At 48.2% G+C, this 26,354-nt stretch overlaps 8 protein-coding genes and 1 non-coding gene across 9 annotated transcripts; 2 read left to right on the top strand and 7 right to left on the bottom strand.

Moving 5' to 3' along the window:
• Nucleotides 1–455: 455 nt before the first annotated feature.
• EV420DRAFT_1529048 (uncharacterized protein) lies at nt 456–2,069 on the bottom strand. The gene is made up of 4 exons (XM_060472528.1): nt 1,976–2,069; nt 1,803–1,917; nt 955–1,777; nt 456–926 (listed from the first exon to the last, which is right to left on the bottom strand). The coding sequence occupies exons 1-4, from the start codon at nt 2,024–2,026 to the stop codon at nt 548–550; spliced, it is 1,368 nt and encodes a 455-aa protein (XP_060332794.1). The 5' UTR covers nt 2,027–2,069; the 3' UTR covers nt 456–547.
• Nucleotides 2,070–3,231: 1,162 nt separating this feature from the next.
• EV420DRAFT_1239233 (uncharacterized protein) lies at nt 3,232–3,513 on the bottom strand (the record flags this gene model as incomplete). Its single annotated transcript, XM_060466615.1, has 1 exon — nt 3,232–3,513. A coding segment is annotated over one exon (282 nt), but the record flags the coding sequence as incomplete, so codon positions are not given.
• A 539-nt stretch (nt 3,514–4,052) lies between these two features.
• EV420DRAFT_164439 (uncharacterized protein) lies at nt 4,053–5,878 on the top strand. The gene is made up of 4 exons (XM_060477638.1): nt 4,053–4,483; nt 4,536–4,871; nt 4,923–5,686; nt 5,741–5,878. The coding sequence occupies exons 1-4, from the start codon at nt 4,316–4,318 to the stop codon at nt 5,778–5,780; spliced, it is 1,308 nt and encodes a 435-aa protein (XP_060332796.1). The 5' UTR covers nt 4,053–4,315; the 3' UTR covers nt 5,781–5,878.
• Nucleotides 5,879–5,980: 102 nt separating this feature from the next.
• Nucleotides 5,981–8,223, top strand: EV420DRAFT_1529053 (MBOAT, membrane-bound O-acyltransferase family-domain-containing protein; the record flags this gene model as incomplete). Its single annotated transcript, XM_060472529.1, has 5 exons — nt 5,981–6,484; nt 6,570–6,662; nt 6,711–7,394; nt 7,448–7,713; nt 7,764–8,223. 5 exons carry the CDS (start codon nt 5,981–5,983, stop codon nt 7,801–7,803), a joined length of 1,587 nt encoding a protein of 528 aa, XP_060332797.1. The 3' UTR covers nt 7,804–8,223.
• A 625-nt stretch (nt 8,224–8,848) lies between these two features.
• Nucleotides 8,849–10,602, bottom strand: EV420DRAFT_1619447 (putative alpha-1,3-glucanase/mutanase; the record flags this gene model as incomplete). The annotated part of the gene is made up of 6 exons (XM_060475472.1): nt 8,849–9,482; nt 9,535–9,760; nt 9,821–10,051; nt 10,106–10,403; nt 10,461–10,535; nt 10,570–10,602. The coding sequence occupies 6 exons, from the start codon at nt 10,600–10,602 to the stop codon at nt 8,849–8,851; spliced, it is 1,497 nt and encodes a 498-aa protein (XP_060332798.1).
• A 4,561-nt stretch (nt 10,603–15,163) lies between these two features.
• On the bottom strand, nt 15,164–16,634 carry EV420DRAFT_164504 (uncharacterized protein). The gene is made up of 3 exons (XM_060477729.1): nt 16,117–16,634; nt 15,456–16,056; nt 15,164–15,366 (listed from the first exon to the last, which is right to left on the bottom strand). The coding sequence occupies exons 1-2, from the start codon at nt 16,563–16,565 to the stop codon at nt 15,471–15,473; spliced, it is 1,035 nt and encodes a 344-aa protein (XP_060332799.1). The 5' UTR covers nt 16,566–16,634; the 3' UTR covers nt 15,164–15,366; nt 15,456–15,470.
• Nucleotides 16,635–17,361: 727 nt separating this feature from the next.
• EV420DRAFT_t112 lies at nt 17,362–17,456 on the bottom strand. Its single transcript has one exon. It is a non-coding gene; the product is annotated as a tRNA-Asp (tRNA).
• Nucleotides 17,457–20,137: 2,681 nt separating this feature from the next.
• On the bottom strand, nt 20,138–22,314 carry EV420DRAFT_1640411 (major facilitator superfamily domain-containing protein; the record flags this gene model as incomplete). The annotated part of the gene is made up of 14 exons (XM_060477097.1): nt 20,138–20,286; nt 20,342–20,439; nt 20,494–20,581; nt 20,636–20,774; nt 20,828–20,851; nt 20,904–21,007; nt 21,061–21,268; nt 21,338–21,452; nt 21,506–21,532; nt 21,595–21,635; nt 21,687–21,840; nt 21,895–21,959; nt 22,010–22,121; nt 22,175–22,314. 14 exons carry the CDS (start codon nt 22,312–22,314, stop codon nt 20,138–20,140), a joined length of 1,464 nt encoding a protein of 487 aa, XP_060332800.1.
• Nucleotides 22,315–23,596: 1,282 nt separating this feature from the next.
• Nucleotides 23,597–25,651, bottom strand: EV420DRAFT_1267159 (major facilitator superfamily domain-containing protein; the record flags this gene model as incomplete). The annotated part of the gene is made up of 13 exons (XM_060467373.1): nt 23,597–23,869; nt 23,926–23,981; nt 24,048–24,186; nt 24,246–24,269; nt 24,336–24,396; nt 24,456–24,498; nt 24,549–24,753; nt 24,815–24,929; nt 24,987–25,013; nt 25,067–25,107; nt 25,161–25,314; nt 25,371–25,435; nt 25,490–25,651. 13 exons carry the CDS (start codon nt 25,649–25,651, stop codon nt 23,597–23,599), a joined length of 1,365 nt encoding a protein of 454 aa, XP_060332801.1.
• Between the last annotated feature and the right edge of the window lie 703 nt (nt 25,652–26,354).

The following is a 26,354-nucleotide window of genomic DNA, read 5'->3' on the forward strand; positions in this document are numbered from 1 at the left end:
CTGCAAACGGTATGTATGACTCAAAAAAAAATGGTGGTCATGGAATTCAAGTCGGAAAAGACAGATTGGCTGAAATTTCTTCCCACAGGAAGAGCCTATTATGCACAAAGATTCCGAGCGCTGTTTTACAAAGAACCATACAGGTTTTGAGAGCAACGGTTTGAACAAGGTTCATCCCAACAATCAGAATATATTATAACGATTGCTATTCGACTTCTTCTGCAGGTCCGGCATTCATTTATGTCTGATCGAGTTCTGGGATCGACGCCGATCTACGAATTAACGGACAAAGGTTCACGCGCAAATACCGCCCTCGGTCACAACTTAAGTTGAGAAGGTGAACAAGCAGTTTGATACCTCCGATGACAAGGCTATTTCTTGCGAAGGTCCAAAAACATTTACGATATCCTTTTCTGTTTGTTGTGTAGAGAGAGACATTTTTAGATTCAAGCAGCATTAGTTTTCACCACATTTGAATACGATTGAATCATTCTGAGAAGAGTACTAGGATTAGGTTACAATCAAATGAAAATAGACTAGCCTGTATTTATATAACCCGTCCCTGCAAACGTGTTAAGTTTCGCTCCCATTCCCATGTCTGCTCCAAGCCATAGCCAGATATCTTTTTGAGTAAGCGCAGATCCTTCACATGTCCATAGTCATCTCCTGGCACTGGGCACCACCTGAACTTCTGTAATGACTCCTGACGTAGCTCAATCATCTTTGCCAGTGTACCATCGGCAGAGCACCGCACCGCACGATGCAGAACAAGGTTCTCCAATAGCGGACACAACGACCCTTCAATCAAACCAGCAAGCTCGTCTGATACGCAGACGTTTTCGCCCGAATCATACAAGGCAAGATGCCTGAGGGAAGACGACATAACCTCTAAACATTGACAGAGATTACTTTCCGAGATCCCTGTGCTTTCCAAATGGAGCCGTTCGATAGTACATGACGACCGCAGGAGAAACGATATGAACGCGGTTCTGAGGCCACGCAAACCGATTCGTAAATCCGCAAGTGAATGCAACCTTCCGCAGGTTGGGACAAAGCAAATGAGAGAAGAAGCGGGTGAGGGGATCACGCATCGTGACGAGATTGATGGTGTAGAGAGAAAGCGAGGTGAGGTTCTGAAGTGTGATTGCTGGGAGATTGACGACGCTTATGTGCGCGTACCCAGGTGGTGAAAACCTCCTGATATCACACTCGACCAGGGCGTGACATTTGCTGAGAATGGTGCATGCCTCTTCCACTGTTACACAAGTGTCCAGTTTGAGATGCGTCAAACGTGACCATGGTGCATTAACGACGGTGCGCCCGCTCAATCTTCCCGGCAAATAGTCCCGTGCTCCCCAAGACGAGCTAAATCCCCATGTAAACTTTTCAAGTGGAGCGTCGTTAGAGAATAAAAATGTATTGAGCTCCATGATGTCGGCCTCTGAACCACGAACCACATAAAGGGACAGCTCTCGGAGATGAGGCATGTCTGCATTGACAAATGCATCACGAAATAGCGAGTTTGACCCCGGGAGGAGGAGATTCACGCGTTCCCATCGAGTAGACGCGAGACGCAGAGCGCGTAGGAGGTGGGCGGCATCGGCGTAAGAAAATGAATGTGCGCTGTAGTCGATTTTAAAGGAGAGCAGGCGGTCATTCGAATGGTCGAGCCATACACGTATAAGGTGAGGATTGCAATATGTTGGAGGCTTTACTTGGAAGGAGCACCAAAGTTCGGGAGAAGATAAAGTGAGTAGCCTCCACGAAATGACACACTCTTGAAAGAACGAGGGGTGTGGCACTATTCGACAAGTAGACATACTCGTCTGAGGGTAATGTTTCGGTGAAAATATGTGCTAGCAACTCTGAAGGGAGATCATTCAGAGTAGTTGGCATTTCGATTCGATTTAAGACAACCTGCATATGGAGAATGGTTGTAGTTGACAGTTGTAGAGTGGTTGTATAAATCACCTACCTGGACTGAAGTATGATTCACTAAAAGCAAAGGGAAAATCTTTGCTGACATATAAAGGAAGGAGGCCACTGGACCCGAGGCGCCTAAGTAAAGATATATCAATATTGACGTCACTGACCCCTGTGAGCCACTTTCAAGTTCAAACGGTAACCCGGACCGATACAGGATTGCCTGTTACAGCCATGTCGAAACAATTCTCCTGGACTCTAGTAAAAGACATAGAATTGGCTTCCTCGCGATCCTAGAAGACTTGGTACGTATATCTCGACGAACCTTGCCCCAACGCACATCTCCTTCGTTCGGGGTCTGAAACAGAACCAAGTCAGCATCCTCCGATTCCGTCTCTCTCATGGCAGAAACTAGGCGTGCTAGCTAATTCGGAGGCTAGTGGACACTGATACCGGATTATACAGATACGAGTTCCGCAAGTATCTAATAAAGCGGCTTGCCAGGCTAACAATGCATGGAGGCAAGGAAAACGAAGTGCACGTATGAATGAATGAATGAATAAATCCCGTTTAGATTATTCACGCCCTTTAGGGCGTATGTATACATCTAGTGGCTTTCTACATTACGTTCTTGGTTCTTTGGTTGGTCGTATTCTACATCGTTCGGTCTGAATCTACTTGTACCATGTGTCTGTATGTGCACTGCGAGTGTACGTCTGTATGTAAGGTGCGCGTCTTCGGTTTTGGGTCTTGGGAGAGATGGTTTGGTGGTCGTTTGATGACCCGTAGGCGTGTTGCCGTGAGAGGTGATGGGCGGTATGAATGGGGGATCGCATATGTTCGGGTTTGGAGAGATGGGCATCGCATTTGCCGGTTTATGGCGTTGTAAATGCACTTGAGGGGGGTGGTGGTACGTTAGTACTCGTGAATGGCTTACATTGAAAGAGTGGACTGTCCTCCATGGAGGAGGCGGGAGGAGAGTGTCTGCGAAACACTGATCCTCCCCCTCGCATGCACGAGGCACAAACAGTTTGTCTTCTCGAGCTACACTCCACGGGGGAGGTCACCGGCTCGTATTCAAGGCGATGGTTGCGGTTCTTGTTGCTCGAGCATAGAGGGGTGTGAGTATTAGTTGGGTATGTATAGGTTGGACAAAAAGGGGGGACTTTCCTCCACCTGGGAGGCGGGAGGAAAAGAGCCTGGCGACGCTTTTTCCTCCCCCTCGCATACCCAAAGGCACAGATCCATGTGGTCGGCTTGGGCTACATTCTACGGGGGAGGGTTCGTAGCCAGGTTGAAGTCGGATAGTCACCCTGTTCGGCGTACAAAGGCTAGCGTAGCATGTATGTTCGTGGAGGAAATGGAGAGTAGATGGCGTAGTTGAAGGTTCCCAATTTTGGTTCTGCGTCGTAGGTTCTGACGGGCATCAGCGTACCAGCGGCAAGAGAGGAGGAAGTGGGAGACTGTCTCCGGAACACCACATGCGTCGCAATTTGGTGATGTGGCCGCTTTCATACGGTGTAGATGGGCATTGAGTCCGGCATGAGAGGTTCGAAGCTGCGTAAGGATGCTTACTTCCGGTCTGGAGAGGGTATTGTAGACTTTCTTGGTCTTGGCTGAAGGTGGTGTCTTGTCAAACTTTTTGAGGAAGCGGCAGGTTGGCGAGGACATCCAGCGAGTCGTCCAGTCTCGTTGAATCTGTTTAGCGAAAGCTGCGACTGTCGCAGACTTGCTCCAGGGGAGGGGTGTAGCGAGTATGGTCTTGACATCGTGCAGGGGAGAGGAATCACCCTGCGCTGCCTGTTGAGCTTCGTCAGAAGTGCACGTGACGGTTTTCTTCGTTGAAAGCGATCGGTCAATAAACATTATGCCGGTTGGGTTCGGGTTCGGAAAAATCGTTTGCTTCTGTCCTCATGCAACGTCAGCCATTCACGTCATCGTCCGTCTTTCCGTTTGTCTGGAATTTGCTCGTCGAGCCGAGGACAAGATCAACCGCCTTCGTTGCATGATCAACAAATGGTCTCTTGTAAAACTATTAGAGATTTCTCGTACAGTTCCCGGAGGGATAGAGGCAACTGCCGAGAGCAAGATTGTTTCTTTGGCTTACCATCTTCAAGGACGAAGAATAGAACATCCGGCACGTCGATATGTTCCCAGTCTATTTCCTACAAGTGCGGTCTCCGATTAACAGATATCTGACTGTCTGTGAAGTTGTCATCTTGGCTCTATTACAGAATCTAAGTGATGCAGGGTAGCTACAGCGGTGGCGATTAGGCAAAGCGCTCTCGGTAGAACGGCGAAATGTAAGAATGATTGATTTACTACAAAAGCCAGGCCGCCATCCTGTAAAGATTTGGCATAACGATTTTCCTATCTGGTCTTCGCTGTGTTCATGCTGCCTTCGGAGACCTCTGTGCTCATCATCGGTGCAGGCCCAACGGGCCTCGCTGCTGCTATCTCGCTTGCTCAACAAGGGATCGAAGACTTCATAATTGTCGATGCTGTCGTTGAGGGACAGAATTCTTCTAGAGCTAGTGCAGTCCACGCAGCCACCCTGGAGGCGAGTCCCGTTTCACCAGCCGACTGCTCATAGAAGACTTACTCAAGTATAGGCACTTGACACCATAGGATGTGCAAGCCCCATTATCTCCAAAGGCATGATAGGCAAAGGGATGATGTTCAAAAGGAACACTGCATCTTTTGCCATGGCTGAGATGGAGGAACTCACAGCTTATACTCGCTTTCCTTATGTTCTGTTCGTACCTCAGTATAGCGTCGAAGAGGTCCTCAATGCTAAACTCTGCGAGTTCGGCGCACAGGTCGTACGTCCTCTTCGTGCAGTGACTATGAAGGGTTGCAAAGGGTACCATGGCTTGGAGGTGTCTTTTGAAACAGGGGAGGTCATTCGGGCCCGGTATGTTATTGGTGCTGATGGAAAGCAATCAACGGTAAGCAGTTTGAATATGATACAGGAGTGGAAAGTATTGATGCAGTCTCAGGTGCGCCGGCTTGCAGGGATCTCATATACCGAACCAGATAGCATAGCTGTCCAAGACTCTGTGGCCCAACTTGTCATCGCTGATGTCGTCTTTTCTCCGTCGAAGGAAGCCCATATATCTAAGAGCTACCTTACCGGCAATGTTTCTCCCGCCGGCGTATTCTTGACGATACCAATGGCGCCACAGCCTGACCCCGTCACTGGTGAAGACGAAGATGTCGTGAAAATTATTTTCAATGTTCCCCGGTCGTCTGGACCACCGCCTTCCAACCCGTCTCTATCCTACATTCAAGAACACATAAACATGCAGGGACCTCCTCATCTTTCGTCCGACTCCGCTGTGAACCCCCATCCTGTACGCATTACCAAGATAGTTTGGTCGACCCGGTACAAGCTGAGTTCTGCGGTTGCCGAGCAGTTCGTTAAACGCATTCATAACGAGGACGGTTCCTTAGGGGGTACGGTAATTGTCATTGGCGATGCCGGACATACACATTCACCTATGGGAGGGCAAGGGATGAACCTTGGCCTTCGAGACGCAATCCTACTGGGTATTGCGCTGAAGAGGAGCATTCAGGATCATGAGGAGAATAGTCAAGAGTTGGAAGAGTGGGGGAGGTCGAGGCATTCGCGCGCACTCAATACGATCCGGACAACGAAGACACTTGCACATTTTACAGATCATCTCATCTCACAGAACTCGTTTGTAGCGGCCGTAGCATATTGGTCGTTCTGGCTTTTGACCAGATTTCGTTTTGTCAAAAGGCGAGTAGTTCTACTTTCTTCCAATCAAAAATCAAGTTCTTACAGGCTGAATAGAATGAATGCTTGGAGGCTTAGTGGCCTGGGGAATGTGTAAATGATGAAGACGCTGTAAAAGAATCACTGACACCGTGACCATGTCTTGATAGCACTTATACAAGTACTAGACTTCAATATATACACTTGTGAGTCTGCAAGCGAAACGTAGTGAAAGCCGTTGGCATGTACAGCCGGTCCGGGCCGTGAGAAAAGACTGTCAATCTTGCCTAAATTTGAATTTTTCCTGTACAATGAGCAATGCTACCCTTTCCACCCATGGTCAGACACAAACCACCACCTTCCTTTAACATTACTTCCTTGACAGTGTCAATACCTACGAAGAAACGGACGCCTTCAACAACGCCTTCTCGATGGAGCACCCTAGAATTCAGAATATACCTCCTCATTATCGCGCTGGCCGTGCCATGGATGGCCTGGGTCGTTATTCGAATAAGCCTTCCTACCCATCCTGCCTACCATCTCTTCTCAGATAGGCTCTCTCGTGGTTGGCTCTTCGGCTGGCCAGTCGACAACTGGGACGCTCAGTACCGTTCGTTTCGAAATAACGTCCCCATCCTAGCTGCAGTCGCAGGAGTCCATGCCCTATTGACGTATTTCGTTCCTGTACGGCTACGTTTACGCCTCAATCTAGTGTTTTCATTGATCTTCAATGTCGCGTTGCACGGAACGAGCACACTCAAAATCCTTGCAATCCTCAGTCTTAACTACGCTCTGAGAGCGCAGCACCCATCCTTAACCTGGGTATTTAACGGTGTCATGTTGTTTGCCAATGACCGGTTCTCCGGATACTCCTATGCTTGGATTTCACCATCTTTGGGGTGGTTAGACTGACTGGGAAGGTGTCTATCCACGCTGGTACATCTCGTTCAACATCACCATGCTTCGCCTCGTTTCGTTCAATATGGATTATCATGTGGCAGTGAGTTTTCCGATCTGTATACATCTTCTGTTTACTCATACCGGCTAGACGACGACCCCGAAACCAGATTCACATCCACCACATGCATACACCTTCCCTGTGTATCTCACCTATGCCCTCTTTGCACCATTATACATCGCAGGACCAATCATTCCGTTCAATGATTTCCTGGCGCAGATAGAATTGCAGTCGGCGCGCCCGCTTACACAAAAACAAGAAGAACGCCCTATAACCTTGATCAAACCCTACTTGATCCGTTTCATCTTCACCCTTCTCACTATGGAAGTCCTCATCCATACTATGTACGTCGTTGCCATCAAAGATGCGCGTCCTTGGGAACACGTCACTTACCTCCCCTCTGAACTCGCTCTCCTCTCTTTCTTCTCTCTCATCCATGTATGGCTTAAGCTTCTCATTCCCTGGCGTTTCTTTCGCCTGTGGAGCCTCCTAGCTGGTATAGACCCCCCGGAAAACATGGTTCGCTGTATGGCCAACAATTATAGCGCCCTGGCATTCTGGCGCGCCTGGCATAGAAGCTTCAACCTGTGGATTGTACGATATATATACATTCCCCTCGGGGGGTCCCACCGCCAACTCCTCAATTCGCTTCTCATATTCACCTTTGTTGCACTTTGGCACGATCTTACTTTCCGCTTATTGGCGTGGGGATGGCTCGTTAGTATCTTTCTCATCCCCGAGGTCGTGGCAGGATGGGTCTTCAGTACAGGGAAGGTTAGTTGTTTCCAGTCCTTTCCCTATCCTCGCCACTCATTAGGCACTTCCAGTTTGGCGATCGCCCATGGTATCGACACCTTTGCGCCTTAGGTGCTGTGCTCAACATTCTCATGATGATGGCCGCCAATCTTGTGGGGTTCGTCATTGGGACCGACGGGGTACGCTATTTTGTAGAGCAGCTAGTTGGAACAAAACAAGGTGCTACTTATGCTCTTTCTGGATTTATGGTGTCCGCTGACACTTTTCAGGTCTTCAATTTCTTGCATGTGCAGGTGGCAGGACTGTTTGTAGGCGTGCAGTTTATGTTCGAGTACCGGTAAGTTCGCTTCCGAATGCTCTTTAATTATTTCATAATCTTCTATCCAGGGAGGAAGAGAAACGAAGGGGGATATACAGACGATGTTGAGGATGAGAACGATACCCATGGAAGATAAGTGTCTATCGAAAAAGTATTGCAGCCCGCCAAGAACGCTGTTTTTATAGTCATCAGAGTACCACCTGAACCGTGTCTGATAATTGCGGATCTATTAATATATCGTCTTGGGGCACTGATCCTCCATTGCTCACCAACCCCAAGATACAAAAAGGTCCTATTACTGCAAATAATGTGCTATTGGGGTATTTCCGTCTATGTTTACCTGCTAATATTTCTAGGGAAAAAATTCTGTCTAAATAACTTGTAAATATTTCACGCAGTACGTAATCAATACATACATGTTTCCGAGATAAGCCTGCAGCGAGGAACGAGCGGAAGGCTTATCGGAGGATAAAGTAAAGTAGCGCAGGATAATACCTTTAGATATAAATATTCACAATCAAACGTGCCACGTTAATCGCATCTACCGCTCAGCGTTGAGCATCGTCCTCATTAGCGCGGTTCGTCCTCCTTGCTGACTAGCGCGTCCATCCCTTGCAGCTGTCCTTGCATTTCTTTGGCCCACCCACCTACTCCCTCCAAGTGTCTGGTGCAGCTGGATTCGGTCTCTCCCATCCCGTTTCCGGTTCACCAGACGCTCAAGACTTGGACCTGTTTTGCGTCGGGATCTCAGACCCTTCCTTGGGTCGGGATTTTGGACTTCTCCCAACAATTTCACACTCTCAATGTTGGCAAGAAGTTCACGTCTCTCTCCTTCCTGATCCCGCACAAATGTTGACCAGGTCCTTGTCTTTTGACAAACCACTAGAATACATGTCAAACTGTATACTAGTGCCTATTCCCTGATACAGATTACACCCAGACCCATAGAGTCTGGCCCATCACTCAAACCAGCGAATTTACCTTATCATCTACTGCAATAGCACGCTGCTGACCTGAGCAAGCGTGCGAAAAGAGCGAACTACTGCTTTAGATAGACAATAAGATACGGTGAAGCGGAGACTGAGAAGACGAAGGGTATAAAGATAACACGGGGAATACGTTTCATCAAGCACATGCACCAGGCACGCTTTCGTTAAACAGAGCTGGTAGGAGCGGGCGTGGGTGTCCCAGTAGCAGTAACAGCCACCGTAGCGGGAGCGGTAGCAGGCAAAGAAGGGGTGGCCTCGGCGGCAACAGCAAGGCCTGACGTGAGCGCAGTCAGTCCATCCGCTTGAAGTGAGTCAGAATCTCCGGCTGGAACAGTCCCGACGTAGGTGTTGAAGTTATAAATTCCATATATACAGTCCGAGACGATCTCTTTCAGACTGGTATCGCTAATGACGGTGCTACCGTCCCGGGTGAGCGCAAAGGCTTGTGCACCTAAACCCATTGGAACGGAGAATGCAGATGCACCGGCCGGGGCGTCATAGCTATATTCCGTGCCTCCGGAATTGACGGTGACGGTTCCTTTGGCGGTGAGCAGAGAGACGACAAATACTTCATCGGTGAGTGTTTCCCAGCCGTTTGGACGGCCGTTGAAATAGTTGCCGCTGGCATTATTAGCAGCCCCCATGGTAGTATCTGTGGAATCGCAGTCGATATCGCGTGGTGTCGGACGATACCAGTAGATGATTTGGTCGTCGGTTATGTGATCAGAAACAGTAGTAGAGCCGGCTTTGTATGCAGATATGAATGGCTTAGCCATTTCGAGCCAGCCATCATGAGGCCTAAAAATCAGTTAGAAGTCCAAACGTGTTCATGTATCTAAACTACACTCACATGTCATTAACCCATTTAGAGCCGCCGTCGTCGGTGTGAGGAGATGACAATGGAGCAACGTAGTGAGATTCTCCGTAGTCGTTCCATGTTATGATTTCAACATATTCCGGTGCCGATGTGAGGATATCATTCCAGCGTTGATACCAGAGTAAATCACCGGGGAACACCCAATTCTTGCTGTACGTGACTTCTGGGCCAAAGTGGGTAGAGAACCAGGGCGAGGCCGCTATCAAATGACTTCATTAGCCTACTGATTCTCATCGAATGAGGAGAATAAGCAACGCACGAGCAATGAGAGTTTTGTCGGCGATGGTTGTCAAATAGGTCTTGTCACCATCAGTTACAGTGATATCTACACCTCCCTGCGGTGCCTTGTTGTTGCCATCATTGGGCCAGCCCATCCAGTTGAGGGCACCGTCGAGATTGGAAAAGTCACCTTCTCCGGGGTGAAAGTTGGGCGCCACAAACAAGTCCAGACCTGCTGTGGAGCGTACGGTAACGATGTCTAAGCTGTCGCCTGAAATTCAAGCGGTCAATGGCCCATTAAATACATGGGGTAGGGCTGCTGTACCTGAAAACGACGAAACAAACACCTTGCCGTTGATGGTGAGTTGTGCTGATTTGTTACCATACTGCGCAATTTTGGACCCAACACCCGAGGCATCGGATGGATCCCACCAGTTGAAATCGAAGGAGAGAAAGACCTTCATGTCATTGTTGGCTGCAGACTCATATGCATATTCCAACTGCGTGTCGGTGTAATCGTCTGTACCGATATTCAACGCGAATGCGTCGATACCGTAAGATTTCGCGCGCTGCATGTCAGCATCATAGTCGGAGGCATTGTTCCTGTTGGAGACGATACCGATCTATTGAGAGCAACAACAGTGAGCATAGAATAAACGGTATCGGAAAATATAAGGTACCATGAAATGGGAGAAGACGAGCTTTTCGCTAGTAGCTTGTCGTTTAGATGAGTAGTAGTGCGGAATAGGGGCACCCTAGGACACTAAGTAAAGAAGCTAAAAGAAAGACGAGAAGGCAATGAAAGGACAAAATGCGCAGCATTGTTGGGTGATAACAATTATCCTTTCAATTAGTCTTTTATACCTGTCCCCCACCCCTGCTGAAACGAGGCCATCTGATAATTGGTGACGAGGTCTCGCAGTTTTTCCGCACCCAAAAGACAAAAATACAAGCAAGGAAGTGGAGGGATCACTCTGGACCAATTGTACAAACAACGTCCCAAAAAGCACGATTGGTATGACGACCACAACTTATCTGACCAACGACAGCATGCAACGAGCACAAGGATATCGTCGTATTTTGAAATACCTGAGGGGTCCCTTGTGAAAAAACTTAAAGGGGGCGAATACTCTGAAGAGCACTATAGAGCCAGAATACTTGAGCTCGTAGAATACAGCAGTTCCGAGACCCAGACAGCAGCTAAATTTCCAGATGCCTTGAACAAGTTACCACCGAGCAGCAATGAAACGGATAAAGCACGGTGCTAGATGTTCAGAACGCGGGTATTGTCAAAGGCATAGATGCTGAGAAGACAAAACGAACGGCAACCGATACTCCAAAGGGATTAATGATTCGCCACTCACAGGTTCAAGTTGTTGCGGTACAGCAAGTACAGGCAGTGACCTTAGAACCCTACCAAAATCAAAATCAAATGATAGGTAGTATGCTGTCATACTCACCTTCTTTTTGTTGCCTGGCCTTTCCACGGCTCGGTCCCGAAGTATCGAAGACGACCGACAACTCATTTGACAACCACTACTGCTGGCGGGAGACGTGGATGTCGAGAAGGAGGTTGTCGCTTAGGAAGACTGGTACAGCAGAAGATTAAGCATCCGGCTTATTGAGTGTCATTCATAGAAAACGCAAAGTTTTTGCTGCTGATGGTAAAGCAACAAGCAATAATGTAGACAAGTGCTGAAGCTTGAAGGGCCCTATGTGACGCGATCGGCTATCTCCGGCCAGGTCAGTCTAGCATTCGGTTGTAAGAAAAATAGCCGGTATTCCATGTCTCGCTGTCACCATCATGACTACCCTCTCGCCAGCTTCGTTTTCCGCGACATTGTCGCTCAGCGAACATCGAAATCCATCTTATGCGGGTGGTACTCACCTGTGGTGTTGTTGCATCAGTTCTTCATCATTTCTTACTTAGCGTCATTCGATGGCCATTGACGTGGTACTGCCAGCGAAGACGATCTACAGTCTTTCTTTTTGCCAGCAGTCCAGAAGCTTCCCAACACTAAATAGCACGAGAAATAATGAATAGTCTAGCAGACCGCTGCCAAGAGACGCGACAGCGGGTTCCGACGTCGAGAAGTGGAGCAGACCTTCCTGACATCGATTAGGTGCGGAAACTGCATAATTCGTCATTTTTAGTCTCTAATCGTAGTCTAGGATACAAACGTGCTTACAACTATATCTTCTGTCAGACTTGTGTTGAGTCTGCTGGCATCCGCAATGGTGTCCTTCGAGTTTACCTTTACTTGAATGTGTTGGTAAGGTTATAAATTCCTGTTAACATCTGGCTCATGTTTCTCCGTTATATTCAGTTTCCTGGGTCGAGAAAGATTGGCGAAATACTTGAGCTACACAACTTTAAAGAATTCACATCATGGACCGGCCCGCTTCATGGACCGCAATTGGACAATCACGAGGACGGAAACCAGTTTGGAGATGATATGGAGAAGTCGCGGAGAATTGTGACCGTCTGTCTTGGTAAGTAGTCTCTAGCCGACCCTAAGCTATATCCCAAGCCCGCTCTTCACCGTGCTCCGTGTTATGGAATTCTCGCTCTGCTGACGGAACGACGCTTACCTTCGTAATGTTCATTACCAGCATGACGCCTAGAATTGCACCCGGCTACATCATGACCCCGGTATGGCCTTTGCGTAGTGCACGCAAAGATTCTGGAAGGTCAATGTTTTAGCTTCATAATTACGGTGGGGAAAGGTTGAAAGGTTGGAAGGAGGCTAGACGAGCGTTCTCGAAAACGTGAGGTGCGTCATCTTTGATCTCAACCAATATCCAGTCTCTCAGCCATGACTTAGCATACATCGGAGATAGCCTTGTATCGCAAAGTGCCACCGATGTCGGTGTTACGCAGTCGATTCCGCTCCCGGCACATCACCCACCCCTTCGACGCGTGTTCTCAGCGCGGTTTGAAACCTGAAATCGTTCTAGGTTCCATCACATTGTCGATACGGGTTCGCGCGCACTTGAATCACAGCTCGTCATATATATCATTTTCCGGAATTTTAGGACCCTTCAATTCAATAACACATTCTTCGTGCTCACAGGCCCTGTAAGGCCGGTGTCATCGTTATTTGTTCTCGGGTCGGAGGAAGAATGCTGCTACATATCACCTCAGTAGCTCTCCCGTGATTGCTTCTTCAGCCACCAGACTCTTGAGGTCGTCAGTGTTCTCACGTGGATCTGCACACCTCGAGGGTACATCGAAGCGCTGTGTGCTTTCCTTTTCGTTTCTTGAGCGGAAGTCCGCATAGCGCAAAAGAACGGTATCCAGATCGCTTCTTGAACTACTACGGAATGTAGAGGGTTGAAAGCGGTACTGGTCTTTTTACACATGTACCCTCATTCTCAAGGTGTGCCGCCTTTCATCTCATTTGGCTTACTCTTCGATGATTCTATCAGATCTTCTATTACGAGTCTTTTCTCTCATATATTCGTTCTCCCGCATTGGCAGCTGTTTAACCCATTTGTGCAGCACGTGTGGTCGGCAAAAGAAACAGAGGTGAAATGTGGAATTAGAGGCAATTTTGAATGATGCGTACGTCCTTAGTTAAGGGCTCGTAAAATATTGCTAATCCTTACAGCGCAGAACGTCATCTCCTATCATTGTGCGGTGCCGCCTAGGCTGAAATGCACCGCCTGTGCTGCTCTTCTAGGTCCCAAACGTTCAAGGTCTCAGGCATGGATACCTGCTATGGGGATCATCAAATCCGGTTATAACGGGCTGGACAAGGGCCCGCCGGTTCGAGGACCGCCTGTTGGTCCATGCGTAACCAATATCCGCATATCATCACGAGTTTATGCCACGGCCCTGCTCTCCCGCTTCGCTTATCCTGCAGGTACCTCATGCCTCACTCGCATAATAACATTCACCTGTTGCCCGCAGTCCATTCCTGACGCGCCAAGACCTTGTACGCGTATGTTTTATCTTATCTCAGGAACCGCTCGTTCATCGCCACAATACCATGACATTCTCGACATCATCACATCTCCGAAAGGAATACACGGGCGAATATGGGTGTTTATAGTATATGCTCGCATCAAGAAGGGTTCGAAGCTGCGAGGACACTAATCTGTGGCGGACTATAACCTCTTCTCTTCGTACAGCTTGCCCATTTCGTTGGTCTCAAGAGGTCGACTGAAGCCATCCCTCGGCTCCAAATTCCAATTGACAGTTCGAATTAACGTATTTGACGAAACGAGCTGGTTCGGTATGACCTCATTGGGATGGGAACCTGGAACTTGCGGACTTGTGATTTTCAACAATCAAGCGCGATTGGATCCCTTGTACTTGTGTTCGACCCAAGTTATGAGGGCCGCCGGGTAGCATCCCCAAACCCACTCTCAGCGTCTATTCTTACTTTAGAGTACTCTGTACCGCTTTGTCCCTGCAACATCTTACTCTGGTTCCCGCTTTGGTCGTGGGTCGTCCTCGGAGCGTCGGTTAGTTAGTTTCAGTTTCATGTCAGCGAGCATCGGTAAGATGTCGGATATCGAGCAGGTGGTTGCCCGCTGCTAGGGTTTAACTTACATATGTTTCATTCTTCTCTGCCAATGTGACACAGAACAATGGAAAGAAGGAAGAACGGTCGGTGGATGTACGCCATTCTGACAAGGAGAAGAACCTCGGCGGCGGTGGGAGGTCGATTCTCAACGGGACTTGTACGGACTGACGTCACTTGCAAGTTCCTCCGAGGTCTGTTGTACCTTGGGTTATTTGAACTCGGGAGCTAGGGGAGGAACAAGAGGCCCTTGCCGTCGTCCCGTGTACCGGATCCAACGACCGAGCTCAATTGAAGGTCCCACAGCTCGCTTTGATATTCTTGTTACCAAGACCATGAAGGTGTTATATTTGAATACCGTAAGAGCAGAAGTTCGACGGCTAGGGCATGATATCATCAATCAATAGGCCGAATGGAACCCGAAATGATATGATGATGAATTTGCACAAGTCCAAAGCGAACTTCGGGAAAAATTTTTGCCGTTGTGAACGTGCAACTGGTTCCTAGGCTTGTTCTGTTGCAGGGCGCGCGCTGTCGGGACCTGTAATCCGGCCGGTGCACGCGCAGCGGTGGTAAGATAAGTGGATAGCCGGAAGAACAGATGTCTATATCAGAATTGACCGCAAGTGGGACCATCAGACCCACCAATTAAAAACGTGCTGCCGAGTTGAAGTTCCCACTCAACGGTGGGGGCATCAGAAAACTGCCAATTGCCAAGTTGGCTCTCGTGCGTGCGGTATGCCATCATGCCATGCACGTATGACCGAAGCGTCCCTGTAACGAGACTTGCGTGAATAAATGAACTTCTTCTCATCGTCAAGTAACACGCCGCAAAGCGAACAATAAAACTCAAGTCCAATTCGACCTTGGTCAGATCAGCAAAGGGGTGATGTTTAAGACCGGGAAGGGGTGGGAGTGATCATTGATGGATGCGAAAAAAAAAAGACAGGAGATTTCTATAGTCCGTGTTCGAGAGTGAATGCAAAACAAAGGGGAAAACTAGATTGAGGTCCTATGGTACTAGGTATACAGAGAGCAACGAACATAACATATGTTACTTTTTGCGGGCAGCATGTACAGAGATAACGTTAACAAGGAGAAATAAAATTTAGCAACGAAACGGCGAGAGCGCTCAAACACCTATACCGTCGGACTCGGAGGTTAGCACAGCTGGACCTCCCACTCGCCGCCCTCGGCCTGTTCTGTGCTCCGAAGGGCAATGCGCACGCGACGGGATGGGGAAGGCGACGTTGTAGTCGGAACCGTAACAGGGGAAAGAAAATCATTATCGAATCCCATGTCGAGGCCCATTCCAAAGAACGGATCATCGTACGTCGGATAAGCAGGGGCAGGAGAGGTAGGCTGAGGGTCATGTATGCGCACTCGAATAGCACCATTCGAGGCTGTCTGCGCGTCGAAGGAGACGTCAAGTGCAGAGGACGATGGTGATGTCGTCGTCGCGGGAGAAGGTGAAATTGGGAGCGACTGCAGAAGTGGCAGAGCGCAGAGAAGTGCCATTAAGGCGGACTTGGATGAAGACGAGGAGGGAAGCGGCGTTTCAGTGGGTTCGGCCTTGATGGCTTCTGGTTGGGGTGAAGACTGCAGAAGCGCCTGGGCCTCGGCGAGCTGGGCGCGCAGGTCGTCGATCTCGGACGAGGTCGACGACGACGGTGATGGCGACGGTGGTGATGCGCCTCCTGCTAATGCCTGCAAACGCGCATTTTCAAGTTCGAGTTCGGCTACCCGACTGCATACATCCTGTCAGCTACCTGACTAGGGCTAAAGGAATAATGAAAATTTTACTCACATTTCCATGGCCTCAAATTCTTCTCGTTTCCGCTGCCGGCTAAGGAATGCAGCCGCCCTGTTCTTCACTAGTCGTGCTTCTCGTTTCGACAAACCGGACACATCCGGTGGGACGAAGTCCCTCGTTGTCATGCGTTCTCGCGGCCGTTTGGCGGTCACTGAATGAGGAGTAGGCGACGTCCGTTTATTTGATACTGGTGTCTCGGTCGTCGTCGAATCCTCCATCTGCGACTGTGAAGCAGGTGGAGGCGACGGTGAAGGCAGAGGAAAGTCAAAGACCTGGTGGGTAGGGAGGCAGGTGATGGTCGTGGGCTCAGGATTGGCCGTCTTGAACATGGGCGAAGGCGAGCTCGACGAGGAAGACGATGACGGGGAAGGGTAGTAATCCCAGGACTCCATACCACAAGTGCGTAAGATTGGGGACTTGTGGAAAAGAGGCACCCACTGCATTCGCCCTTTTTGTATCCGAGCGGCTCGGCGTTAACTGCGAGTTACCTCCGAATTGGGCATCCTCCGATCCCGAACACGGCCACGAACCGAACCGGTTCCTCCACCGACGACTCTCCGCTTCGAGCTCTCACTTGCACCTTTTAAGAAATCATCTATACACGAAATACTGCTCTAGGGTGTATTGTCGGTCTCAGCTTTTTTTTTATCGTTTGTCTCTTCCGATTTCTATCCTGCTGCTATAGTGTTGCTGCACCAAGGCACCAAGACAAGGCGCATCATCCAACCCCAGCCTCACTTGATCATCTTTTGTTAGTGATTCAGTGTCATGTTTCAATTCCAACTACATAATGTCGTCTTGTATAGTAACCGCCGACACAATGTCCGTAAATCACCGTACCGATTAGATTCAAAAAATGATTACATTCCGACGCGCCCTGCCAATGACCCCACCGACAAACGCCGTACGCGTCTTTAATGTTCGTTGATCTTCTTCTACTTGCATCGCATCATTTTCATGAAATGTTACCATTTGGTCTTTTCCTATACCCAGACTCAGGTACAGGGCCACGGAATCAAAGTGTCAGACTTCAGTACCTAGCTTAATGGATAATAATGTCATGAGGGCTCGGTAGAGCCCAGGGTTATTCGACTGGGATCTGAGTAGATATCCATAGTGGTTCTGTCATTTCCGTAGGCAGAAAAACAATAAAGTTACAACCTTCCTGACTTTTAAGTTTTGATCAGTGGGAACTTGTTCAAAAAAATTAAATGACTACGCAGTGCCCAGATTATTGGACTCTCTGGCTGGGAGTCGAACCCAGCTTTCGCGCGCACGAATATCTCAATAGACGTCATGACAGGCGCGTGTACTAACCGATATACTACCAGAGATGGGTTCAATTCGACTACAATCAACTGTCCCTCGCCTGTGTGCTTTCCTTCGCAAATCCAAGGCGAAGTAACATTGAAGAGCAATGCAATGATATCATTCCTGATCTCGAGTCCTGTTTCTCACTCGTGATAACACGCATTATGAACCAATACAGGGTCAAAGCACGATTTCCTTGAAATCGCCTTTAAGCTTCCTTCCCCCTCCTCCTCTTCTTATCGATTAGGAACTTCCAGGCTCAGAACCAGTTCAACTGGCGGGACCAAATCCGAGTCTATACTTACCATCGCACTCATTCACTAGCACCAAGACCCGATACCTACATCATCAGACCACGTTGGCAAGACCCGGTGAGTCGTTCATATGATTCCGCGTTTTGTCCGAGGCGCCGGTGAACTGATGAAAAATTTCGCGAGTGTAAAAGAAAATCTTCTTATGTACGTCGAGATAGCAATTAGTGCGACCGGTTCGTTCGTCCATTGATTGTCCTTCCGAGCCATTCCTATTTTTCTCCAGAGAAATCTATGGATCCGCCATCGAATCCGCTCTATAGCCAAGGTTATAGTTGATGGAAGCCGAGAGATATCTATATCTGCGCGCAATCTCACACCAGTGAAAAAGTTTTCCATCTTCATCTTTTGTTCTTTATCACAAACAGCCAGCCCAGAGTAATTTACGCGACCGAGGAGAAAAGAGTAAAGCCGACCGAGACCGTGACTTGCTCACGTGGTCCTGGCGCGTTATTGACGCGAATTTTTCGCGATTATGTAACTTTTTTGCATAGCCTTCTCATCCGATTACCACTACAAACGTAGTAATTTTCTTCCCCGGTACCTGGACTCGTCCATATCATCTGTCTGGATCATTAGATGCATCATCGTCTACCAGTAGGATGAGGGGAACAGTGATCGAGCTCCAACATCGTCATCCTCGTTTGTCGGACGTAGGAGTTCGAATTCTGGGCCTCCGTAGAATGGTTCTTCTTGATTCCAAGATTTGCTCACCTCGCCTCCGTTCATCTAACAGGCCCGATATCCATATCCATATCAGATACAACAACGAAATCCACTGGCGCGATAAGCCGATCCTTTTTTTGCCTGTGCTGAACGCGCGAAAAAAAGTACAAACTTGCATCCTGTACTTCTTGTACCGCAGTAAAAATATCTCCTCAGGCACTTCTCTTTAGAAACGGTGAATCCTAATAAGATTGGCTAAGATGCGGAAATCCAGCATGCCGGATTCTCTGACATGACTTAATTAGATTTCGCTAGCCTATTATGTGCTATGAGTGCTACTTTCGTGGAACGACACGCGCCGGCTTACAATGAGCTACCTGCAATCTGAATGCTGCTTGTGGATCAGCATAGGTAGATGTCCATATACCAATAGCGGTATCGTACCACGAAGATCATATATGTTCTAACATTATCCTGTTACGAACTCATTTTGAAGCCGCGCCCAGTTCCTGACAACCGGCCACGACTCTTGAGTCTTGATCATCAGATTGGTCGCTGAACCTGAGTGTTCGAAGACGGCTCCGCGGTGACTCTAACATGTTTCTACAGAGGGATCCAGGGTAGTTGTTTCTCTCGAACCTGGAATATTTTTCAGTGCTAATATTTATCCTTCCTTATCATTCGAAAGCGCAGATGATTTTCAAAATTATCAGAGTTCCTCGTGCATTCATGACACAGAGCTGGTTCAACACTGTCTTGACCCGAGTCGTAAGCATGGCGGATCGCCCTACGATGCAGGTGGTCACAAATACGGACAGGGGAATGTGAGTAACGAACGCATTTTCGTCAACATCTGACTGACATGAGCGTTGAGAATGTAACCATAACAGGGAGCTAAGAAAGAGGATGGTTACAAGTCGTCTTCAGGAAAGGTGTACTAATGATAGAGGAAGACTGCCGTTGAATATGTAAGTTGATCGAAGCCTAGTGAATTCTTTCTAAATTGGATGCCTCAGTCGATACTGCATGGTCGCTGCTTTGAATCCATGTGGAGGAGCACGTTTACATCACTTAATGGCAGGTTCACCGGCAGGAGGAAAAATCGAAGAATATGAATTACTTTTCGCTGAATAAACAGGTCACGGCTTCGATGATATATATCTCGTGCACACTTGGTGTCGCTCTGTATACTTGGTAATCTACCTGGGAACGACGTGAAGGCTTATCAAGACTCATATCTACGGATCTTGCCATCCATGCAGTAGATAACAATGCGTCATGGACTGCGACTCCGGTGAATCTCGCTTGTTCCCTCGTCTTCCCTACCATTTCCATCTCTATCGATTAGAAGCTATGAGGTTGATGCTCTTCCTTTTCAAAAAGTGGTTCAAATTAAGTGCCTGCTCCACATCCGAGTATAGTCAACTGCAGTATGTAACAGCATCTCCACTGACATACGTACAGCCCAAAACAAGCAGCCGATCCAATATTAGACAAGTTCCGGTCATCTAACGTTCCGCGACAACCGTGCGCACGAAGGCACAAAGCTAGTTGAGTGCTTCCCTTATATCTCATTTCAGCCGCTAATCAAAAAAAATACACCGAGTCTATTAAATATTAATGTATAGCTTCAGGTACAAAGTGGATAATTACATGGTGCATCAATTAGCAGTCATTTCGAGTCATTTGTGGTTTACGCGTACGGATGCATTGTGCGCCTTCCTCCCTCACAACGTATGATAGAACCCTGGCTGACCCTGGATCGGCTCTTTCAGTTTACCCTCTCTCATCAGCCTGTTCAGCCTCGAGAAATGTACCACTGTGGTCAGTACGACTCCAATGAGCACAATTTGTGTCCCGATCGTCACCCACAGACCTAAGAATTTTTTATATTTCAGAGTGGTGAGCAGTGAGGGGGAAAGAATACCCACCAGGGATATATTTTGGATAATCCTTTTCCCGAAATACGGTGGAAGCAATGATTCCGCCGATACCTGCGCAGCCCGAAGTCAACGCAGTCTGTACCGACCTAAATGATGATGAGCGGATTGGGTATTGAGGGGAAGGAAGTACAAGTACGTACCGCTTACTCTGAGATACGACATTGTTGGCGCCATACGCTAGGATACATGGTATAGCACCCGCACTTCCAATGTTGATAAGGAAAGTCCCTATTGACTTGACTTGAGGAACGGAAGATGGTCATTTGGAGGGAGAGCACGTACCGAAGTACCGCACGGCATGCGGCTGGCAAAACGCTGTTAAGCAACACCCGACAATGCAAATACAGGCTTGGATGATGATGTATGAGCTCCGGTGCTTGTATCGGTCCGATATCCATGCAAAGAAGAGCGCAGAGATGAACTAGTGAGAACAGTTAAGTTACTGCCAAGGTGATGTAATGGAGGTCAGCGTACCGCGGGACCATAGGGAGGTGCGCTCTAGAAACTACCATTCAACCCAGAATTTGATCAATGAATAGGTGAGACTTACCAGAAGAAGGGACATACTTCTCCCGTAGCCCATACCGCCCAAGATAATAGAAATGAAGTAAGCTAGCATGTATGATGGCACCGTCGAACACGCTAACATGATGCCTAGCACTTCTAGTCAGCCAGGACCCAACTGCATGTGTCACGTTCTGGCATACCATAAGTCCAGATCGACCAATCCTTCAGGTGGAACCAAATCTTAGCGGGGGTCAAGACATCCGGCACTGAATCTCCACGGTCAATTTCGATCCTCCTTAGAACCACTGCCGTCTGCTCCGGGGTCAAGAACCGGTTCTTGTCTGGGAAATCAGGGACATAAAGGAACGTGATGATGCCCAGGAATATAGTGAATGCGCCCTCAATGATCTGTAATACAATGCAAGGCGGCCATATGAAAAACGGAGGGAGATCATTGGAGAAATGACAAGTGCTCACAAAGATCCATGACCAGCCAGCAATACCCCGTTTTCCGTCGAGTAAGCTGAAGCAGTACGCAAGGATAGGAGCGAATCCAGCAATTGTTAGTGATATCATGTAGAATGCAGCGAGTCTAACAGTTTACTATTTTAGTTAACCATCGGTTGATGAGTAGATGTGATGAACCTCTTTGCAACTTCGTGGCGCGTGTACCTACATGCCAAGAAAGATGGAATTAGGTCTGGATAAGGTAGGGGTGTAAGGAGGAGTCTTACCAAGTCGAGATGATGTACACAAGCGCAGGAAAGAGTCCGGCCTATGCGGAGTCAGGCTCGATCAATAGATAGAAACGATGTAGTGATTGCACCTCCAAAGCACCCAGTAGCACGCGTAAAACGGTGAGAACTTCCCAGGTCTTGACGAACCCAATCGATAGGCATACTGCACCCCATGCAGTCACAATAAAAGAGAGGAAGACGCGTGCTCCGATTTTACGAAGAAGGATATTCCCAGGTACTTGACTATCGAGATGGTAAGTTAGGAGCACCGAACAAAAGAAAAAGATAATGACGAACAATAGCACGTAAGGAATGAAGTACATGCACGTCGCGATACTGTAACGAGATCCGATATCAAGTCCCTGTACGAAGATTAACATCGTCTCGGGCCACGGGAACAGCGGGTTCTTACCAGTGCTTCGCCCATACCGGCTGTCCTAGCGACACTAATATTCAATCGGTCCACCAAGGCAACAGAGTAAAGAAGGGCTAGGAGCGGAAGCATCCGGATGTCCACCCATCGCCTATTAACAGGATTTAGGCATGAAAATCCAGTGAAATGAATTGGATGACATACATGGTTTTGCGCTCGAAGACAGGATCGATGTCATCCTCCAATTTCTTTTTGCCAGCTTCCAATGAGTCCGGTCGGGGTGACAGGTCCCCTTTGGGCTCTGTGTAGTCAACGGAAGCGGTGTATGTGGAACTCGGCGACATGTTGAGAACAGGATGGGAGATGGGATAGAGAGAGGCACATCCTTGCCTTCTTATATCAATGAAAATGCCTGTAGGGTGGAAGAGGGACCCTGGCAGACTTCAGGAACAGTGGGTACGGCATCAAAGAGCATCAGACGTCGGAGGTAGTGTATAATTCCATTCCGTTCATTTCTGGGTTACTGAATTAATTCAGTTGACACTGCCCCCCTTCAGACGAGACGGATTTTAGCCCTCAAATAGACGGGGGGAAGATAGATAAGCTTACAATTGGACCAGGAAGCCATGGACCGATTTCAATTAATTGCCGCTCGGCACCAAGGTAACAACGGTCTTTACTGGAGGCAATAGAGAGTAAAACATGACTGCCAATCACCATCAAACCCAGTGTATGATTCCGCTGCAAAAGATAGAAGAAATGGCGGAAGCCGAGGAACACGAGCTGCGGGATCTTTTGCCGAGGTATATGTTGACCTCGGAGCAACGACGAATTGACCAAGTGCGGCTGGTTTGAAGGAAGTTGACACAATGTGGACCAACAAACTTTGAGGATAACAAAGGTACGAGTTCGTCAGGAATGCGGCTCCGGCTGCCGACAAATAGCTACTGATCCTACACAAAACCAAATAGACGGAAGGATCCGAGAGTCACGCCGTATGCCAGCTTCCGAGCCCCTTCATCTTGCAGGGAAGAAGGACAAGGGAGGAATACTTTTTTTTGAAAGAGCGACTCTTAACTATATCTACACGATGCAGTTTCAAGCTATTTAGTGTCCGAAAAGTCCCCTAGTTCAATATGATCCATACCACCCGCTATCCACTTCCCCAAGATTTAAAATCCTATCCCCGCCGTGCTTCAGATTTATTAGAGACCGGCTCGAAACGATATATACAGTTTAAAGTTATAGAACACCGGTATCGGTGGTGCGCGCAGACCTCGCACTTTCGACTACTTAACAGCCGCGGAACGATCACCAAAGCTACTACCTCTTCAATGTAGCTATTCAAGTTCAGATCTGGTCCCCTCGTAGAAGGTCGTTATATAAAGCTCATTCAGCGCATCTCAATGAAAACAAGGGTCGTCTCAAGTAGGCAACATCAGTTTGGGATGTTCAAGGACCGAAATTGAAGTACAGCTAGATCCTAGCAGATCGGATCCGTGCACCGACCACTGTTACATGCAGAAGTAGGCCACTCTTCAAAGAAAAATTCAGAAGCAATAGATTAGATTCAACATAAAAGGTAAAGCAGCGCTTTCCAATCCACCCCAAAACCATTCCAGATAATTATAGCGTGTATAAAAAGACTCCGACCTGACCATCTCCCTCCACCTTCGCCTTCGCCTTCTTATTCTCATACCAGAAGTGTACCGTCAAGACGCCAAGTAGAATTAATTCAAGTACCTGTAGGGAGATTGTCGCAATGATCCCCGGAATGTATCGCGGGAAATCTTGTTGACGGTAGATAGTAGTCGCAATGATCCCACCTATTCCGCCGAAGCTGACGGTGATCGCCGTAGTAACAGCCCGCTTAGAGTGCGAGACAATGTTGTTCGAAGCCTGATCATGGAAATCAGCATTGACGCTGGAGTGCGCGGAGAAGATTGGAGACGTACGTATGCCAGATTCCCAGGAATACATCCCGCAGAACCTGCGTTAGCTAAAAATATCCCTGTCATGAAAGATTAGTAAAAGGAACGGATGCAGAATACAAGAGCAAATCAATCGTCGGACTCACCAGTATAACGCCAGCCAGGGAGGCTACAGTACGCCGTCAAGACCAATCCGATTATGGTCATCAGCGTTTGTATGGTGATGAACAAAGCTCTCATGTGATATTTGTCGGATAACCACGCAAAGAAGAAGATACTAACAGCCTATAGGTGAAAAGTCGTGAACTTTCAATTCGTTTCAAACCGGGAGTCCGATTACTTACTGCGAAAATGTATGGGGGAGCACTCTTTTCGTTCCGCGCAGGGAGGTAATCCCATTAGCATTGTGACGAACCTAGCCAACCGGAGCTTACAAGTAACAGGGACATCTCCAAATTCCATCCCATCCCGCTCAAAATCAGAGTCACAAAATACCTGCGACACATCGTTAGTCAAAGGACTATAAATGTCCAGAAGGGTATTAGTTCACGGACCCAACTGCATACGCCGGGATAGTTGTGCACAGATACATCACGGCTGTATTGCTATGAACGAGCGATATCGGAGATAGGTGACCAGATACTGACCATAGACCCAGACCTTCCAATCACTGAGATGCAGCAACACCTTTCCCTTCAGTGAGTCAGGCAAGGAATCGCCACGGTCCTCTTCAACGCGCTGCAACACAAGGGCAGTCTGTTCAGCACTAAGGAAGTCGTTCTTGTCGGGAAAGTCGGGGATATATAACCGCGACACGATCCCAAACACAACGGTGACCATTCCCTCGATGATCTATGAAAATACGTAAGAACCAATCCATATATATGGTCTTCAGCATAAAGCCCTGACTCACAAAGATCCAGGACCACCCGCCGAGGCCTCCTTTGCCATCAAGAAGACTCAGAGCGTATGCCAAGATGGCGCTGAATCCACCAGCGAGAATTGACGCCATATATAGTCCGGCTAATCTATATCAAGAAAGTTAGCAAACTAGTAATAGCATCCATGGCATAGGACAGTCGCACTTCTTCTGAACTTCATGGCGTTTATACCTAAGGCCGATGAATACGAGGTAACGCGGGGTGAGTATAATTGACCGGCTTACCAAGTGGTCACGATGAACACCAAGGCCGGGAAAAACCCCGCCTGGTAGGTTACCGAAGTGAGTCAAGCGTGCGATTGAATAGGGATAGTCTTACCTCGAAGACGCCTAGAAGAACCCGGCAGAGTGCCAAGTATCCCCAAGAAGGAACGAAGCCCATTCCAACCTGTACAGCACCCCAAGCGATAACAGTGCCGGTCAGGAGACTACGGGCTCCAATCGCACGTAGGCACATGTTACTTGGGAGTTCACTATGCAAATTAGTGTTTAGATGGATATCAACACGTCAAAAGAAGCAAGGACGAACAGAAGGGTGTAAGGGATGAAATAGATGCACGATACGATGCTGTAGCGTGCACCAACACTTAATCCCTGCAGATCATAAGTAATCATCAACGGTTATCAAAAGTATGCATGTATACGTACAAGAGCTGGGCCCATACCCGCAAGACGCGCCACACCCATGTTAGACCTATCGATGAGAGCTAGCGCGTAAAGAGCTCCAAGTATGGGTAACAACCGTAAATCGACGCGACGCCTGGGAAATTTTAGACATAGCGCATAGGAAGGACGCCAAAAGCAACACATACATCGTTTGGCGTTCAAACGACGCGTCAACTTGCTCGCCGCCGCTAGCCGTTAGCCGCGACTTCGACATCAGACGACAACGATGGGGGCTTCACATAGAGCATTGTTGTATGTTCAGCAGAGGCCCTGGAAGACGCAATGGACATGATGGTGATGCAAGAAGATGGAGGACCTCAACGTCGTTTCTTGATGCTTTAATAACTCGACGCATATGACCAAGCATGCGATGATGTAGAAGCCGGAAGAGCAGAAGGACAGGCAAGATGTTTGAAACCGCATCTGATTGCAGATAGAAGAACCCCATCGCAGAAAAGGTGCACCCGCAGAGGTGAGCACCGTAGTGCTGATCACAATTCCAGGCGCTCAACATCCATTTACCAGCGTACTGGAATCTGGAACTCAGGTGTTTCGTTGGATACCTGGAAGACCTATTCAGAAAGATATCCTGCGTCTAGTATACTCTGAAAGCAAAATGAAGAAGCTTACTTGCCATACAAGACTTCGATGTCTCCCTCTACCCCCGCGGAGTTCTGCGATGGACGTACACGTAACGCTATCGTACAGTGTGATGTTGAGGCCTTCGTCCCAACATTTTTAGAGATGAATCGCACTTAAGGCCGTATATCGACGTTCTGTTAGGCATCCACACGTTTCGGTTATTCGTCAGAGGTCGGTATATACCGTACCCGGGCGTAATAGAAAT

Source organism: Desarmillaria tabescens (assembly GCF_030435595.1).
Source record: "Desarmillaria tabescens strain CCBAS 213 chromosome Unknown EV420scaffold_11, whole genome shotgun sequence".
Taxonomy (NCBI): Eukaryota; Fungi; Basidiomycota; class Agaricomycetes; order Agaricales; family Physalacriaceae; genus Desarmillaria; species Desarmillaria tabescens.

Bases quoted from the DNA above. Each gene is read 5' to 3' on its own strand.
- EV420DRAFT_1529048 (XM_060472528.1), bottom strand. From the start codon at position 2,026: ATGTCAGCAAAGATTTTCCCTTTGCTTTTAGTGAATCATACTTCAGTC. The intron at 1,918-1,975 runs GTAGGTGATTTA...CTCCATATGCAG, and splicing joins TGAATCATACTTCAGTCCAG to GTTGTCTTAAATCGAATCGA. The intron at 927-954 runs GTACTATCGAAC...CCATTTGGAAAG, and splicing joins GTTTCTCCTGCGGTCGTCAT to CACAGGGATCTCGGAAAGTA.
- EV420DRAFT_164439 (XM_060477638.1), top strand. From the start codon at position 4,316: ATGCTGCCTTCGGAGACCTCTGTGCTCATCATCGGTGCAGGCCCAACG. The intron at 4,484-4,535 runs GCGAGTCCCGTT...ACTCAAGTATAG, and splicing joins TCCACGCAGCCACCCTGGAG to GCACTTGACACCATAGGATG. The intron at 5,687-5,740 runs GCGAGTAGTTCT...CAGGCTGAATAG, and splicing joins AGATTTCGTTTTGTCAAAAG to AATGAATGCTTGGAGGCTTA.
- EV420DRAFT_164504 (XM_060477729.1), bottom strand. From the start codon at position 16,565: ATGCAGTGGGTGCCTCTTTTCCACAAGTCCCCAATCTTACGCACTTGT. The intron at 16,057-16,116 runs GTGAGTAAAATT...GGATGTATGCAG, and splicing joins GAATTTGAGGCCATGGAAAT to TCGGGTAGCCGAACTCGAAC.